The sequence below is a fragment of the Vicia villosa genome, unplaced genomic scaffold (assembly GCF_029867415.1).
Source record: "Vicia villosa cultivar HV-30 ecotype Madison, WI unplaced genomic scaffold, Vvil1.0 ctg.000060F_1_1, whole genome shotgun sequence".
Classification (NCBI taxonomy): Eukaryota; Viridiplantae; Streptophyta; class Magnoliopsida; order Fabales; family Fabaceae; genus Vicia; species Vicia villosa.
In genome coordinates this window covers 919,968-939,563 of record NW_026704990.1, presented here as the reverse complement: position 1 = coordinate 939,563, position 19,596 = coordinate 919,968, and the positions used below count along the sequence as shown (strand labels likewise).

Below are 19,596 nucleotides of genomic sequence, written 5' to 3'. Positions count from 1 at the left end.
TGTTATACTTATACCTAAAGATGAGAGACACTCAAATTCAACAAACTAACTCAAAACCTATAAAAAAAGTGTCAAAATATATTACCCTAGTAAACAATCCACTTATGCCTTCCATCACAAGTAGAAATAAGAATGGAATTAGGAAATCACCTTGCTTCAAACCTCTTTAGATAATAATTTTTTGGATCACACAAGTATTAACCAACACAACAAGATTTTTAGAGAACACACAGACACTAGTCTAAAATTTCCACTTAACTTTAATGATATTAATAATTATACAATTGTTTATATAAAAATTAAATTATATATTCATGAAAAATATAAAATTAAACTCGTACTAGATTGACCATTTATATGAAAATACACACGTTTTTTTAAGTAAAAAGAAATATTGACTATAGGAAAGTATACACAAGTGTAAACACAAAATCTCAATAAATGCAAAAGAAATGGTTTGAAATTTTTATGATATATAATCACTAAAGTAGTTGCAAGAAATTTTTTCACCACTTGTTTATCATATGTGAAGATATTTATAAAGAACGAATATGACTATTTAATGAATTATCTTAAGAAAATTAATTAGCACCTCACCAAACCACAAAATTATAAAATTCTAGAACTTTTGACTACAAACTGTTTGTCACCGATATCTATATTATTCATTGGAGTGTGCTTCATTGTGAGTTGAATTGTCTACAAACCAACTAATTATTTTTTATTTTTTATCAATAAAAGAATATCTTAAAAGTATGTGTATTACTATTAATTAATTTTTTTTCCATACTGATAATGACCATTATGAATTGAAAATGACAAGGGCGACAAAAATTGTGGCTATTAAAACTTGTGCCAAAAGTTTTAGCTAGGCACGCAGCTTTGCCATTGTAGATCCATAAGTTGCTAACAATATCATTTGTTTACAATTTAAAACAAAGAACCATGCAAAAATTTGTCAGAATAAATTCAGCTTTTTTCATAGTCAATAGTTACAATGATCGTGAAATGGAAGATGATGAAATTAAATATATAAAAATTTATTCAAAGGGGGACTACTTTTAGCCATGCTTGTTAGAATTTAATCAATGAATCAATCATGTCACGGTAAAAGCTACAAAACCAAGAAAGAAAAGTGTATTATTGCCATCATGTTATATAAGTACTTGAAATTATTTTTCTCTATCTCTCATACTCTCTTCCCATATGTGCAAGTTAATTATTAATATGGTTTTTTTCCCCATATTTTCTAATTTAAATGTAATTGTAAAGATTAATCGTTTAATAAAAAAAAATTACAATGAGTATTAAAAAAAATGAATTCAAAATTTTTCTAAAGGTTAATTATTTATATCTTGCTTTCTAAAAAAAATGAGTATTAAAAAAATTTCTCTAGAAAATTTAACATTGATACTTGCACAAAACTGAAATAATTTTTTTTAACACCTCTATTTGTACTAAATAAATTCAATATATGGATTCTTTCCCTTGATGTAAGATAAAAATGTATAATCTTTACTAAGATTAGTATTAATTAAAAAAATTTGAGAAAATTAGACTCAAATGAGATTTGTTAAAATTATATTGATACTTTCTTTAATTTGAAAATAGGCATTAGCCCCTCTAAAATATATATACCAATAAAAAAATTAATGAAAGACGAAAGAGACAATAGTCCGTCCATAGGTAGATGTCATCTATATCTATAAATTTACATTGCCGCTATTAATTAAAGGGGATCTCAATGTCATTTTAATAAATTTTAGAAGAGATTAGTGAATATTTTAAAATTAGAGGGAGTGTCAATCTCATTTTAATAAATTTCAAAGGAGGTGAGTGCAATTTATCCAAAAAAAATTATAGAACGCAACCGTTGAATCAAACCCTCGATAAATAATTAATTAATTTTTTTAGTGATTAAACCAAATTAAATTTAAATTTATAAATTAATTTGCCAACCTATGACATATTCATAATATTTTTCTCTATATTTTTCTCCTTGAAGATGTTGATGGATATAAATATTGAATGATAGTGCAAAAATCATTTTCCATCCAAAAGTTGAGAGAAACACACCATTTCCCACACTTTCCATTCAATTTTTATAATTCAAAAGAAACAATACACTAACATGATAAAAAAAATGAAAAGACAGAAAAAAAAAAAGTTGAATTGTAATAAGACTCTATTAAGGAAAAACATGTGAAAACTCATGCTATTTACAAATAATACTCCTTTTTGCTTGTTGTTTCTATTCACCCTTTTTGTGTTTACTTTTGCAAGAAAATGGAAAGACAACTGTAGATGGGTATATTTCAAAATAAAAGTTTTTAGCAAAAAAAAAAAAAAACTTTTTAAAAAAATAATAAAAATAATAATATTTTGTATAGTTGAGAAAAAGAACAGAGGAAAAGACAGAAAGTGCAACGTCAGAGTTTAGCAGTAGGGTTCCCCTTTGGTTTGTGGTTTTGGACAAGCTCAGGGATTCCCTCTTCTCATCCATATCATCTCTCTCTCTCTCTCTCTCTCTCTCTCTCTCTCTCTCTCTCTCTCTCTCTCTCTCTCTCTCTCTCTCTGAGTTCAAACAATAACCAAACTCTAAACTTTTGTTCATATTTGTGTGGCTATAGTTGGATTTTTCTTAGTAACATTATCAACTAAGGTTTTTTCAAACCATGAACAACAACAACAAAGAAACATCTTCACTTCCATTTATCACTCTCTCTTGTTCCTTCTCTTACCTTAAATAAAAAACACAACTTGTCTTTGGGTTCTTTTGTTCTCTTCTCTTCTCTTGTTTTTCTCTCTCAATCTTCCACTATTCACCACTGTGTTCAACTATTTAGTCTCTAACTTTTTTTTTTGTCTTTAGATCCAAAAAAAACAACATATGAAAAAAAAAAACACAAGATCTTTAGAGTTTAGTCTACAAGAACAAGATCCTTAGTTTCCTCAAACTTGCAGTTATAACATGGTCAAAGGTTTAATGATGTTCCAACAACAAGTGGTGGAAGAAAACATGTCAAATTTAACTTCTGCATCTGGTGAAGCTAGTGCTTCTTCTGGTAACAAAACTGAATTTGGAACAAGTTCTAGTTACCAACAACAACATCAACAACATCAACAGCAACAACACTTGGTTCCTCAAACTCAAACTCAATCTCAACCAATGAAGAAAAAGAGAAACCTCCCTGGTAACCCAGGTTTGTTTTTATCATCTTTTTTTTCTTTCAAATTTCATATTCATATTCAAAATCAAAACTTTTATAAATTTGATGAACATGGTTGTGTTAATTTTTCAGACCCTGAAGCTGAGGTAATAGCTATGTCACCGAAAAGTCTACTAGCGAAAAACCGATTCATATGTGAGATCTGCAACAAAGGCTTCCAACGAGATCAAAATCTTCAGCTTCACAGAAGAGGCCACAACTTACCATGGAAGTTGAAGCAAAGAACAAGCAAAGAAATCAGGAAGAAAGTGTATGTATGTCCAGAAACATCTTGTGTGCATCATGATCCATCAAGGGCTTTGGGAGATTTGACTGGAATCAAGAAGCACTTTTGCAGAAAACACGGTGAGAAGAAGTGGAAATGTGAAAAGTGTTCAAAGAAATACGCTGTTCAATCTGATTGGAAAGCTCATTCTAAAACATGTGGAACAAGAGAGTATAGATGTGACTGTGGAACTCTCTTCTCAAGGTAACAACAAAATCAATGTCATATGAGAATTTTTTTTTTCAACAACATTCATTTATGGTTCTTCTGAACATGTTTGAATTGAATCCTAGGTTGACTTTAATGCATAAATTTCACATTTAATATTATATTATATAGTTTTTTTTTCACATTTATTTATTTTTAATTTCATACATTGCTGAAGAAGAAGATGAAGATAAATAATATAAATGATAAATGATAAGACATTGATATAGCACTCTCCCATAATCACTTATTCCATTCTTTGGAAAAAGTGGAAATTCTAAGTTAGGAAAATTTTTAATGCACTATCTTATAATAGACTATTTGTCTTTAAAGTTATCAGAAAGTTTTTGTTGAAAAAGCATATAGAAAGAGAAAAAGGGTAAATTTGTAATTTTAATTTATGACAATTTTTTTGTTACAGGAGGGACAGTTTCATAACACATAGAGCATTCTGTGATGCATTAGCAGAAGAAAGTGCAAGAGTTATAACAAATAATACAATTCCGATTATACCCTCATCACAATCACCATCATCTTCTCATCATCCTCATCATCATCATCATCACATGATAAATCTACAAAATCAATTCAATAATCATAATCATAATCATAATCAACATCAAGAACAAGAGGTTCGTAATAATTTTCCATTATTGAAAAAAGAACAACAACAACAACAACATCAAAGTTTTGATCTTTCGGAAATTCCACCTTGGCTTGGCCCACCAAATGTTGGTGAAATCTCATCATCAATATTCTCTCAAACACAACAACAGCAACAACATCAAGAAAACCCTAACCCTAATCTTGTTCATGTTCATGGGCCCACATTGCCTCCTTACCAAACAGTACCTTCCCCACACATGTCAGCTACTGCATTATTGCAGAAAGCAGCTCAGATGGGTGCAACTATGAATAGAACAGGTTCTGCTTCTTCACCAGCTATGAATGCTATCAATGTTAGGTCCCACCAAGTTGATTCTCTCAACAATGTTTCTTCTGCTCATTTTGGTTTGAATCTGTTATCATCATCACGTGAACATGAACATCAACATGAACATGAACAACAACAAAACACAACAACAGCGACAACAACAGCAGCAACAGCAACAACATCGTCCTATCTTAGTAATATTCATGATGTTATGTTTTCATCTTCATCTCCTTCTGGATTTGAATCAACTCAGTTTGATGAAATGTTTGGTGGCATTATGAATCCAAAGAAAGATCATCATGAGAGACAGCCTAAAACAACGGCCGGTGATGACGGTGGTGGCGGAGGAGGTGGTGGAAATGAAGGATTGACTAGAGATTTCTTGGGTCTTAGGCCACTTTCTCATAGTGATATACTAAGCATGGCAGGGATTGGAAACTGCATGAATGATGAACAAAATCAGTCTCAAAAGCCACTATGGCAAGGTTAGATTAGATCCATAAAATACAAGAATTATGGATTTTTTTTTTGTTATATTTTTATTAATATTTTTATATTATTTTTTATTTTATTTATTTTCATATATTAATTTTGTTTATGATTATTGATTAATATTTATCTTCCCAAAGGGGAGGAGGACCTTTCTTTCTCCAATGATCCCTATTATATTTTCAATCCTTGTGTACTTATATTTAAGTAACTTTTAGTAATGAATAACAAAGATAGATAATAATTTTGGATGTGAGTGTGTAAAACTGTTATTTTTCAGCTTTTTCTTCTTATTTTGCTGTTTTGTTCCCACCGGTTTGATACAGATTGTCCGTTGTATTAAGGGTGAGTACCCAATGTTTTCTCTTTAATAATTTTGGTTGATTGCTTATCAAGAATCGGTTGTTTTCTAAATCATTTCTTATAAAATTGTGCATTTTTTGTTTAATCGAAGACTATGCCATTGCCACCCTCTCTTTATTTTATTTAGAATTAGTGGGCATCCCTTAAGTCCCAATAGTTTAGTTTAGTTGAAAATGATTTTATTTTTCTAAAAAACTTGTATAAACTCAAATATATATATATATATATATATATATATATATATATATATATATATATATATATATATATATATATATATATATATATATATATATATATATATATATATGTGGGTGAGAGAGATTTGCCATATGTTTATGGAGGAATTCTTGCATGAAAACAATCATAAATTCACATTCTTAGAAGAAAAAGAATAAGGAGTGAGTAAAATTTCAATTTATTTAAATTTTAATTTTTTTTATTTGGATTCATGTTTTCCATTTTATGCTAGGCATTCTACCTTGGCGGTCGGGTAGGGATGGCAATCATACCCAAACTCGCGGAGTCCACCCAAACCCGCGGGGTCCACCCAAATTCGAACTCGAGTCAACATGTGAAAATTCGAGTTGACTGGGTTTGGGTTAGGGTGCCACCCGATATTTCGGGTGCGAGTTTGGATAGTGTGAAATCTGCACCAGACCCGTTGTCATCCCTACAATCGGGGATAAGTTAGGTTAGACCGATGATTTAGGGGTTAATTAGAATTTGGAAGAGATAAGCTTCTTCTGAAGTGGTGGTGTTCTCCTTGTTATTTGATAGAATAGACTGTCGATTAGGCAAAATTTAATTAGGCATCATATTTTATACACTGATATTAGTTAGGGGTGTGCACTGCGTTTAGGGCGGGTGGAGTCTGCAACTTACTTGTTTGTCCACTGTGGAGTTGCCTCCTCGAAATCATATTAGGTGTGTGGGTATGCATATACTTTTTCCACGCTCGATCTTGAGGTTTTCAAAGTTTTTCATGATTTTGGTAAGGGAGAAGAGGCGTTTTGAAATTGTTATATTAGTATCGACGATCTACTTCTATAGATGTTTTGTCGTGTTGTAATTTTATCATATTTGAGTTCTTCAAATAAGTCTCTCACTCACTCTTAAGTTGAAAATTAGTTTTCTTGCATAAAATGGACATTGACTAAAGTCAACACAATTGACTCGAATTAAAGATTTGGTTTATTCAAATCAAATAGTGTTATTTAGCGTGATTTGAATCGTGAGTAATTATGATTCAAATAATGAACTTTCATGATTTTCCAATATTGAAATCGGCAAAAACATTATTTGAATCATGATTCCATCTGATTCGAGTCATGATCGAATCTTCAACACTTCTTTTGGAAAAAAAAGCTCAATGCTAGAAACGTGACTCGATTCAAGGTTTGGTGTGATTCAAATTGCATGACTCAAATCATGTTTTGAATCACATATCGAATATTTTTCAATTTTTATTAGTTGATTAGATTCTTCTCATATCTTGAATAGATTAATTTTTCATGCATCTGACTCCAATCAAACAGTCATTTTGACATTGTTTTTGTGCCTCGTCTATAACCCATATATAAGACTTTTTTCTCTCAAATTTTCAAAATAACTTTTGATAATTTTGGTTGTTCATCATTCACACATTCATTTCCTTCTAAAAGAAATATTGAAGAAAAACTTTTTTTAGACTTAATCTTTTAAGTGATCAGAAACTTTGGTTTGTGTCAGATTTTCTGAAATTTCATCTTCTACCTCTAATTCATGTGAAGGAGGATGTATCTAATCTTAGTTTACTTAAATCTTTTTTCTAGATAAAATTTTTTGTGCTAACAATTTTTTGTGCAACAATTTACATTGTTTATCATCTTTATTGGTATGATTGTTAATATCCTTAATCTTATTAATTGTCATATTTTCTTAATATCTTGGACCCGCGTGGCGAAGATGCTTCGACTAAGTGCTCCAAGCTCTGCCCCGCCATAGCTCCGGCAAAAGTGACTTCCGACATTGCCGAGGGTTCAAGGTGGCGCAACATTGAGAAATAAACCCAGAATTCGTACTTTGAAAGAACCTGTATTCTATTAAAGAGAGACTACCAACTATATATCCATTGTGGCACCTTCACCTTCTTAAGGTCCTCACATCATCGGACCACTACTCTGGCATCCCCATCTGAGTGTTCAGATTCGTCCACTGGGATGTCCTTGTCATCATCATGTTTAACTGGAGAGATGGACCGTGGAGCATCTTCTCGACCTGGAGGAAGATCCCGGATTGGAACATAAGATGGAGATGCAACAGACGCTCACAGATCGCTTCCTATATTAGACTTCCATTGCAAGAAAGAATGAGTCTTCTTTCTCGATTCCTGCTTTAATTTGTTTGGATCATCTTTCTCCGCTGGCATGGGCACATACAGATCGCCGCTACCTTCAAATTGCTTACTCTATCGCGGGTGAGGTACTATCTATCAAAAAAAGCAAATTGCTACTTCCCCTCCGCTTGCCTTCTTTGTTGTCAAGTTGCAGCATAGCCCCCTTTTTCTCTGTATAGGCAACTCCAATTCTATTGATTTTCCTTATTTATGGTTGAGTGTGCCTTCTAATAAAACGCACGGTCTACATAGACAAAGCTCTGCACCTGGGCAAGGACTCGACATCAAACCACATGTAATTCTCGGACCAAAAATATGTATACTAACTCGGATACTCCTCATCAAAGAGGTTTCTCCCGGCCGATTCTAAGAGTCCTACTAAACTCTCACCCTCCTCCTCAGGGTTCGAACTACCCGGATCATTCCCCAGCCTTTCTTCAAGGCTGGTGTCCTGTGTTCGAAGAAATCGCGAAATACGCTTAACACACATTCTTTGGACTCACCCCTCCCTTATAGTTGGCCCTCTGAACACCATTAAACTTACGACGAAAGAGACTAGGAACTGTCTTTTGAGGAAAAAAAAGTTCTTAATTTGTCTGATATGTTGCTCATAGATGATCATTTGTTTTTACTATATGTGATCATTTTATAGTTTTATATATGCATATCATATTACATCGTAATCATTCATTGTCATAAAAATAATCTTTTCCTTCTACATTAATTTTTCAAAATGATTTTTCTCTCCCTTATAATTTTTCTTGGCATTAAAAAAATTAATTTTGTGTACATTATTTTTTTTGTTTGTAAGATTATGATCATGTAACTTGAATCATGATTGAGTTCCAGTTTGGATATTATCAATTTTTGTCACTTGATTCGATTCTTCTTATTTGTTGTCTTAAATCATTTTTATGCATTTAACTAGAATCAAATAGTCATTTAAATATTTTTTGGCCTCTTATCTAGCATATATGTAAACTTTTTTTCCGCTCAAATTTTTTAAATAAACTTTGATAAATTTTGTTGTTCATCGTTCACACGTAAGAGAAACCTTAAAGAAAAACTTTTTTAAGAGTCAATCTTTTGATTGAGACACTTTGTTTTGTGTCAAATTTTCTGAAATTTCATCTTCTACCTCAAACACTAATTAACACTACTGACGAGTATGAGTGTTGCTCAATTACAGGAAAAAGTCTGAGAGTTCTTATTGTATGGGATTCAATCGAGGTGCTAATGGTTTAGTGAATGTTTTCAAAATAGAAATTAGTTTTTTTAGTGATTTCTATTGAAGACAAAGAAGAAGTCTTCTCTAATGAAGATTTGGAGTTTCTAGCATATTACATCGGTTCAACGACTCGGACAAGGTAATCTTGATATAATCGAGTGAAGATTACTACTAAAAAGGAGCTTTAATTGCTTGTGATTTGTGAAGGAGAATCAACTTAAGATCGTCAATCTTGAAGATATTAGAAGCATTATGAATTGTATCAAGTTGAAGAAGAATAAAAAATTAGAATTGTGTAATTTAGTGATTAAGTATAAGCATTTCATATTATTAATAACATTAAAACAAAAGGATAAAAAATCCTAAGAAATTATTATTTCATTTAAAAGTACAATTTTTAATTATGTAATATGAAACAAACGAATAATCGATTAATTTAAGTCAAAAAATCAATGTTTTATTTCATATTGATGTTTGTTTCTTTTTTTAATTTACATTAATTTATCTATTATTATTATTATTATTATTATTATTATTATTATTATTATTATTATTATTATTATTATTATTATTATTATTATTATTATTATTGCAAACAAAAATCTGAGTATAAAATAGAACTTTAAGTATTTTCAGTGAAATAAAATACAAATTATTTACAATAGAGAGTATATCAGTGAAAGAAAAAAAGATAAGTTTATTTGTATAGGTTAAGATTTGTATTTCCTCCGAACACGTTTTTCTTGAAATGCAAAAAATACATAAATGACTACAACATTATGCACACGAAGATTTCAGTTTTAATATTAAGGACTGAGTGAGTCCCATAGAAAATGCATAGTTTTTATTTATTTATTATTAAAATAGATTAAATTAGTAATTATGTTGTGAGAGTTTTGTTGTCATCTCATGTATGTCCCACTCAATGCGACTTTCAACTATTGTGTTCACAAGTTTACTGTAACTAGGACTTCCAAATAAAAAATACAGCAACATCTTTTATTATATCATAGCTGGAACATAATTTAAAATGGCACTATTTTGTCTTTGACAAATTAAGTAAGGTGGAATATCCAAGACAATATCAAAACAACAAGATGAAGACAAAATAACAAGAGTTGGCGACACATGTGCATGTAACAACAATAATATATCTAAGAGTCTGATTACGGCAAGTATAAATATATTGTCCATGTATAAAGTTTCTTATAAAGTATATGGACATAGATGGGTATAGGGCACATGAAAAAGGCATTGGATTCTTTGTAATTAGGGAGGATTCATCTCATATAATATATGTGGCTGATTTAGAAAATGAATTATTGATTTAGAATTGTATAAGTATTATTTTCATTAATTTTATAGTATACATATTATTTTCACTTATTCTTATACAAATTTCTTAAAATAAAATATGAATAAAATAAGTGAGAAATCATTTCCACGGTAAAGTAAACAATCTTTTTATTGAGAATTTACAGCGTCATTTTATCTAGGTATGACCCTCATGTGTATTTTCTCTAATGGGAGAAAGGTCGTTGAAGTGCAAAAAGACTTCTTACTGATTTATAGTGAAATTCTATTAGTATCAAATTTTATTGATTCACATATTTTTGTAAATGATATCTAAACAAAAATAATATTTGTATACTGGAAAAAATCTATTATTGTTCTAAATATATTTATATATGAAAAATGGTATTTATGATCCAAAAAATTTTTTTTCAAAAAAGTTATACGGAAAAAAGTTATTATTGATCTAAATATTTTTATGTAAACGATACCTAAATATAAATAATATTTGTATATGAAAAAATCTATTAATGATCTAAATATTTTTATCTATATGAAAAATGATATTTATTATCCAAAAATATTTTATTCAAAAAAGGTATACGGAAAAAAACTATTATTGATCTAAATATTTTTATATACGAAAATTTACAATTGATTTAGATATTTTTGTAAACGATACATAAACATAAATAATATTTATATATGGAAAAAATCTATTAATGATCTAAATATTTTTATATATGAAAAATGGTATTTGTGATCTAAAAAATTTTGATTCAAAATTAGTATACGCAAAAAAATTTATTATTAAGTTAAATATTTTTATATACGGAAATTTACTATTGATTCAGATATTTTTTTAAATGATACATTAATATAAATAATACTTGTATACGGGAAAAAATCTATTATTAATCTAAATATTTTTATATAAAAAATGATATTTATGATTTAAAAATTTTGATTCAAATTTTGTTTTTGATTTAAAATAAATATATTATGTAAACAAATGCGCGTACCAAACCAGAATCCGTACGTATGCACGAGTTTGTTACTAGCTATTTGTTTATAATTGTATAAGTATTGTTTTCATTAATTTTATAGTATACATATTATTTTCACTTATTCTTATATAAATTTCTTAAAATAAAATATGAATAAAATAAGTGAGAAATCATTTCCACGGTAAAGTAAGCAATCTTTCTATTGAGAATTTAGGGCATCATTTTAGCTAGGTATGACCCTCTTGTGTATTTTTCTCTGATGGGAGGAAGGTCGTTGAAGTAGTTTCTCTTTATTTGACATTTGATCAACAAACTAGTTTGCCTCTTCTTATACTAAGGTGGTTGGGAATGACCTAAAAACTATATTTTGACAAGATGTTTGGGTGAGGTAAACCTATTATATGTCTCTTTTGAGAGATTATTCCATATCTCTAAGCAAAAGTCTCTACTAGTGTTGTTGATAGGAATCTGAATGGAGACCGTATGGATTTGGAGATTTAGGTGGAGGCGCTTTCTCCTTGTCTAGGAGAAAAAGGTCCTAGCAAAGTTAATTTTGTTGGTGGAATGGTTAAGCAAGTTTAAGAGGATCCTTAGTCATGGGTTTATGATCCTTCTGGAGGATTATTCGGTGAGGAATGCTTATTTTAGGTTGTCTACATTAGCGGTAGGGGATGAGGTAGGCTTATTCGACTTATTATAGGGTTGTCTAGAATATTGAATTGTTGGGTCTTCTGAATTGGTTGTATTTTCATGGCAATTGATATATGATAGATTGTCAACTAGGAAACATCTCTTTATGCTTCAAATTATGACAATAGATGGGGTAGCGAGGTGTGCGTGTTTTTAAAGGAGGTGGAGAATGTAGACCACTTATTTGTCCACTGTAAGATTGTCTCGTTGATCTGGTATAAGGTACTTACATGGATGGGTGTGTGTATACCTCTTCTGCGCTCGATCTTAGAGGTTTTCAAGGTTTTTGTTAGGGTAAGACGATGCTTTTAGGTATGGTCTTAATCTAGAGTTTACTGATCTGGATTATTTGAAAAATACGTAATAAAGTTTTTTTTACCGAGAAAGATGGATCGTTAATCACTAGATGACTTCGATTATTTATCCGACTTGTATTAGAATAGAGTATGTAAATGTATGATGATACAATGTGCATGAGTATGTTAAGCTATGTTCATGACTATAAAAGGTAGTTAGTTAAGTGAATAACTAACTTTGAGTTAGTTACAACCATTCTTAAGTAGTCATAGTGTATATAAGAGTGAAGGATCTTGTAATGATTTTCAACTCAATGAAACACAAAGCAAGCAAATCTTACATAGCATTGATGAAACTCTTTCTTGCTCTCTATTCTTCATAAGCAATGTTTCATCTTCAATCTCGAGTTTTTCCCCATTGTTGAAGCTTCAAATAAGCTGCATTGCAAACGATTTCTAGAGGTTTCAAAGAAACTACAACTTATTTTATGAGTCGATTTTGCTTCATTGAAGCTGTGGCTGATCTTGTGCTCATGTTATCATCATCAAGTTTCAAAATTCAAATAAGATACTCACTCTCTGCAAAGTTAGATTCAACCTGCATTTTGATTTTAACATAAACATCAATGGCATAACTTGTTCAAACACCTGCATAATCTCCACAGGGCATGCACACTTCTCAAGTTTTAATGAATCAAATCGTGTTTTTAGGTACCACAAACAAATTTACACCATAATTTCCATTAAGCTTCAAGAAAACAGTTTCTTGCTTTGGAATCAACAAGTTGACGGAGTAATTCTCTCACACAAACTTCACAAAGTGGTTGTGAATCCACAAATATCACCTATGTTCATGACTAGACATGATCTATCTGCCAACATCATCTCTGAAAACTATGAAGCCTAGATTGTGCAAGATTAGGCCCTATTCACGTGGCGGCTCTCGATAATTTTTAAAGTCGTTCAACCATGCCTCTTATCTTGAAAACATTCCTATGATATTTGGGACAAGGTACATAAACACTTAAAGTCTCAGATGAAAGCTCGAATGCACAAACTTCACTAAAAACTCAAAAACTACCAAGAAAGGTAACAAGAATATTTGTGAATATATTATGAGAATTTGTGTTATTATAGATTCTCTCCTTTCCATTGGAGATCCAATCTTAGAAAGGGATCAGATAGATGTAATGTTACAAGGGCTACCAGAGGTACACAATCCCTTCTTTATGATGATATATAGCAAAGGGGAGCCAACAAATATCTATAACGTTAAAGCCCTCATATATGTCCAAGAAGCTCAGTTGTACAAGTATAGGCAAGAGTTAGCATCCATCAATGCCACTACAAATGTTGCTAAAGGATTTCTTACCTCAGAAGTTACCAAACATGTTGTAAGTAATGCTAATGGTCATCATATTATCGTGGCAGAGGTAGGAACACACGTGGCAGAGTTTGTAATAAGAAAACTAACACTACTAGAAACAGACCTACATGTGAATTATGCAACAAGTATGGAAATTCCGTTTTTGAATTTTGGCACAAGTTTGATGAAAGTTTTGAACCAAGGATGAACTAGTTGATTCGGGCCTCATCAGAAGTCTCAGCCCCCAAGATCAACTGGAAATGATTCAATTGGTATTCAAAGCTTCAAGGCTCAAGAAACACCCTCTCCACAAGAAACATCCTACATAGCTTATCAAAATTCATTAGCCTTTCCTCAAGATCTTGAGTCACAAATCTGTTTTGAAAACTCGGGTGCCTCTCATCATATAACATCTAGCATTAGAAATTTACAGCATGTCCATTCTTGTGCAGGGCCTAACAATGTGGTAATTAGTAAGGGACATATTTTAGATGTCAAAATAGATGGTCATACTCAAATCTTATCTAATTTTGTATCAAACTATGAGTTGAATCTAACTGATATATTACATGTTCTATCCATCGCTGGGAAATTAATGTTTGTTTCCAAACTTTCTAGAGATAACAATGTCTATTTTGAGTTTCATTCTAACAAGTGTTTCATCAAATCTCAGGCATCTAAAGTGTGCCACATGAAGAATTCTTAGATGAAAGTGACTTGTATTGCTTCAACAGCCTTGCAAGGGAACCTTCAAGAAATTATTTAAGCCACATGTCACAAATTTATGCCCAATAGTCAATAATACTTTAGCTTCTCATGTTCACAATAAAAGTTCAGTCTGTTGTCAATACACTTGTGAATCCCAATTTTGGTCTACATGGCATGCTAGATTAGGACATGACCAACTCTATAGCTCTAAATAGCATCTCTCAGTTGTGTAATATTCCTATAAGCAATAAAAATGTATTTAATTTCTGCAATTCCTATTGTGTTGGTAAATCCCATAAGTTATTTGCTTCGTTGTCTAATACCAATTACACACACTTGTTTGAGCTTGTTCATGATGATTTATGGAGAGCCTCGCCATCACCATCAAGTGGTGGTCACAATTACTACATTGCATTTTAGATGAATTTTCCAAGTATCACTTGGATTTACATGCTTAAATAGAAAAGATATGAAATCTCTTCCTTTGACCTGTTTCAAAGCTATGTTTAGACACAACTTGAAGCCAATATCAAGGCCATGCATTAAGACTTTGGAGGAGAGTTCAGGTCCTTCACCAAGTTACTTCTGTAATAAGACATCGTGCATAAGTTAAGATGTCTTCATACTTATCTTCAAAATGGAATAGTTGAGAGGAAGCATAGGCAGATAGTTGAAATAGGCCTTAATCTCCTTAATCATGCTTCATTACCTCTCACCTTTTGGGATCATAGCTTCGCTATTGTAGTTTACTTGCTCAACAGGCTACCTACAAGTGGTCTCAAAGACTATGTGTTTCATTTCTCAGCTGTATACAACAAGCAACCAAACTATCATTCATTGAAAATCTTAAGGTGTGTGTGCTTTCCATACATGAGGCATTACAACAAGCATAAACTTGAATTCAGGAGCACTAGGTGTGTTTATTTAGGGGGCTCTCCAACACATAAAGGCCACAAGTGTGTGAATTTGGAGGGAGGAATTTTCATCTCCAAAGATGTAGCGTTTAATGAAAATGACTTTCCATTCCAAATTGGCTTCCAAATTGGAGATCACTCAAGTTTTACCTAACAAATCCAAAAGGTTCATTTTCCGAATATTCTTCTTTAAACCTCATTTGTGTCTAACACAAGTACTCATACATCATGTCCTCGCACTTCACCTAATGTTCCTACCAAACTTACCACTAAGATAACATCACATAACATAACCTCAATACTTGACATAGAACCAAACATTTTAACCACACTACCCTCCTTAACAAGTAACCCTGCTCATGTGTCTGAAATTGATATGTCATCCTTTAATTCCCATCAATCACATGATAATTAAGTAATCAATTCATCCTCTCGTATATCTGTCACTGAATTACCTAACAAGGTATCATTCCCTAGTCCTTTGAGTTAAATATACCCTCTTTCATCGTGTTAGGTTCAAGCACCTCATTGTCCCTCTTATTTCATAATCAAGCTACCCAAACACCTCGTGTGCATAATGATAATGCAATATTTACACGTGCCAAAATAGGTAACTCTAAACCTAAGGTTTTCCTAACATACACTGAACCAATTATAATCAAACAATCATTGTCTCAAGCTCGTTGATTTGAAGCCATGAAGGTTGAATAGCATACACTTATGAACAATGACACATGGGAGCTCACCATTCTACCTCTACAGAAAACACATATGGAAATGTAAACAAGTATAAGCAAGGTTAGTCGCCAAAGGCTTTCATCAAAAGCATGGTTTTTATTTTCATGAGAATTTTTCACCCGTAGCTAAGCCCATAAAAATTTGAGTAATTTTAACTTTGGCTCTTACCTACAAGTGAGTAGTCCAACAACTTGATATCAACAATGAGTTTCTCGATAAAAATTTGCAAGAGGAGGTATACATGCAACAACCCCTGACTTCGTGGATTCAAATTTAGAGTTAGTCTGCAAGCTCGGTAAAGCAATTTATGGACTCAACATGCCCACGTGCATGATGTAAAAAACTGCAGCAGGCATTAATTTACCTTTGCTTTTTGTCTATCAAATATAATTATCATCTCTTTGTCTATAGTCACCATAATGTCACTTTGTATGCACTAGTTTATATGGACGACATTCTGATAACATGCTCCTCCTTCAAACTAATACATGAAAACATCAACAAACTCTACTCCACGTTTGCACTTAAGAAGCTAGGGGTTCCTCAATACTTCCATGGTGTTGAAGTACATCATCAGGTCAATGGCACACTTCTACTGACATAAATTAAATACATCAAAGATGTAATCTCCAAGGTGAGTATGGGCGAGGGAAAGGGTGTGGCAACTCCAATGTTCAGTCAATGAAAGGTGAGCAAACATGGCACAAACGTAATTCCAGACCCTCTTATGTATCGTTCCACCGTTGGTGTTTTACAATATTTAACTCTCACACGAACTGGCGTAGATTTTTGAGTTAATAAATCTTGTCAATTCATTTCCATGCCACTTGAATCCCCCGAGCTACACTCAAGTTTATACTTTATTGCTTAAGTGGCACGACCACACGTGGATTGTTACTTGCACCAGCCACACATCTTCTGAAATTCTCTCTGCATTCCTATAGTGACTCAGATTGGGAAAGTGGCCCTGATGATCGTCGCTTAACCTCGGGATCACATGCTTCCTTTGGCCCTAATTTGGTAACCCGGAGCTCGAAGAAACAAGTGCTTGTTGCAAGATCAAGCATAAAAGCTTAATATTGGGCTTTGACAAACACCATAACAAAATTACTTTGGCTTGAATCTCTACTTTCCAAACTACACATCGAGTATCTTATGCCAACTCTACTATGTGATAACCTCAGTGCAATGTTATTTTCCCATAACCCGATTCTTCATGCAAGAACAAAGAATATTGAACTTGATATATAATTTGTTAGAAAAAATTAGTGGTTAAACATCTACATATTCAACATGTACCAGCTCATGCACAACTAGCCGATGCACACACCAAACCACTCCCAACAAGCAACAACAATATTTAATATCTCAAAGTAGTTTTCCTCAAATCACCATGATCTTGTGGGGGCATATTAGAAGACAATATCTAGATGTATGATGCTACACTAAGCATGAGTATGTCAAGCTATGTTCATGATCATGCAAGGTAGTTAGTTAGGTGAGTAACTAACTTTGAGTTAGTTATAACTTCATCAAGTAGTCATAATGTATATACGAGTGAGGGCTCTTGTAATGATTTTTAACTCAATGAAATACAACGCAAGTAAAGCTTGCAAAGCATTGGTGAATCTCTCTCTCTCTCTCTCTCTCTCTCTCTCTCTCTCTCTCTCTCTCTCTCTCTCTCTCTCTCTCTCTCTCTCTCTCTCTCTCTCTCTCTCTCTCTCTCTCTCTCCCTTCCTTCCTTCCTTCCTTCCTTCATAAGCATCGTATCACTCTAACAACTTGGAATTGAATTCATTCTCAAATTTCGAATTCAGATTTAGTGAAGGTTGTCATGTTTGCCTCTTTCCATCTTTCATTTTTGGTAGTTCGATATTAAGGGCTTCAAAACTCGTCTTTCTAATGAGTGGTGGTGGGTTGGTTTCCCTTTGGTTTCGATGTTTTTTTTTTTGTTCGTGAAGTGTTGAATTTCTTTATCTATGTGTTTAGTCGGTTTTTAATATAATTTGTTATTTTCTAATCTTTTCTCTTTTTTCTATTAATATATTTTAATATATCTTATTATTAAAAAAAATTAATTATTTTAACAATTAAAAATATCTACGAATTGAGTCCGGATATAGAGTACTATATTACTTATAAAAAAAATACTTGTACTCACACATGTATTCAAATTCGCAACAATTGAATACTCAAAACTTTAAGAATACCATAATAATATTTGCACTTAAACTAAAATAAATTGATAAGTCACAAAATATTATATTAATTTAACATAATTTAAATTATATTTAAAATTATTTAATATTAAGTTGTGAAAATTATAAATTAAAGTTTATAACTTATCCTATATATATATATATATATATATATATATATATATATATATATATATATATATATATATATATATATATATATATATTAACTCATTCAAAATAAAATTAAAAACATCCAGAATATTGTAAGTGAATAAATATTATGATAAACATCCAAATGATAAATTTATAAACTTACATTTTATACAAAAGTTACGCATCATATTAATCTCGTAGTCCCATTATTATTATTATTATTATTATTATTATTATTATTATTATTATTATTATTATTATTATTATTATTATTATTAATGACGAAAAACTAAACAATAAGCAAAAAAAAAAATCCATTTTTATTTTATTAAAAACTCTTTAAAAAAAATACTCTGTATTAAAATCTAATTTCAATGTTGGAGAACCTTTAGTTCTCTCATTTATAAAATTCTTGCTTACACAAAAAAAAAAAAACTTCAACACTTTCTGTTTTCGGATAAAGAATGAACTCAGAGGTTTAATTATAAAAACTCAAATATGATTAAAAACATAAAAGGCATTTGGAATTACCATTCAAAGTGACATATTAGTTTTTTGAATTTGAATCATCTCCAATTTCTTTTGTCATGCTGCGTATTCTGCTTTGATCTTATAGTTAGGAAAAAAAGAGATAAAAAATCTGCATTAAAAAATAAGCAAAATCAAATGGTAAGATTAAATCCAAGGGCTGAAAATTGGGCAGCAGAGATGGTAGTAGAAGAAATGTAGGAGAAGATTTTTTTCCTAGTTTTTTATGTCTGAAGAAAAGCCTTACCTTTTTCAAGAAGCAACTTTATGATATGAAAAATGTGACGCATATTGGTATGTTATGTCAATATTATACGTAGATATGGGTATGGTAAGGAAGCATTGGCAATGGCACACCTCTAGCTAGTTTAATTGTAAAAGGCAAAAACATTTGCAGCAAAAGATTCCTCTGAATCCCAATGCCCTATCTTGTGCAGTGAGCCTTCACCTTACACATGAAAAGGAAAGCATTAAACAATTCCTCTAAAGAATATTGATTTTATAAAATCATTTTAGAATCCAATCTAGTATTTAGAGATCAACTAGTCATAGCTACAAAAAATTTAGTTAGGCAGTGGCGGAGTCAGAAATTTTAAGAAGTCTGAGCAA

The 19,596-nt window shown here is 31.4% G+C and overlaps 1 protein-coding gene across 2 annotated transcripts; it reads left to right on the top strand.

The window, feature by feature from the left end:
* Positions 1-2,536: 2,536 nt before the first annotated feature.
* On the top strand, positions 2,537-5,376 carry LOC131623346 (protein indeterminate-domain 11-like). Of its 2 annotated transcripts, XM_058894356.1 has the most exons (3): positions 2,543-3,203; positions 3,303-3,699; positions 4,124-5,376. In XM_058894356.1, exons 1-3 carry the CDS (start codon positions 2,972-2,974, stop codon positions 5,124-5,126), a joined length of 1,632 nt encoding a protein of 543 aa, XP_058750339.1. In that variant the 5' UTR covers positions 2,543-2,971; the 3' UTR covers positions 5,127-5,376. The 2 variants fall into 2 exon arrangements, with proteins under 2 accessions (XP_058750338.1, XP_058750339.1); XM_058894355.1 differs by having other exon boundaries at positions 2,537-3,699.
* The last annotated feature ends 14,220 nt before the right edge of the window (positions 5,377-19,596 follow it).

Excerpts from the sequence above, each read along its gene's own strand:
- LOC131623346 (XM_058894355.1), top strand. The coding sequence starts at position 2,972 with ATGGTCAAAGGTTTAATGATGTTCCAACAACAAGTGGTGGAAGAAAAC. Across the intron at positions 3,700-4,123 it reads TGTGGAACTCTCTTCTCAAG|GAGGGACAGTTTCATAACAC; the intron begins GTAACAACAAAA and ends TTTTTGTTACAG.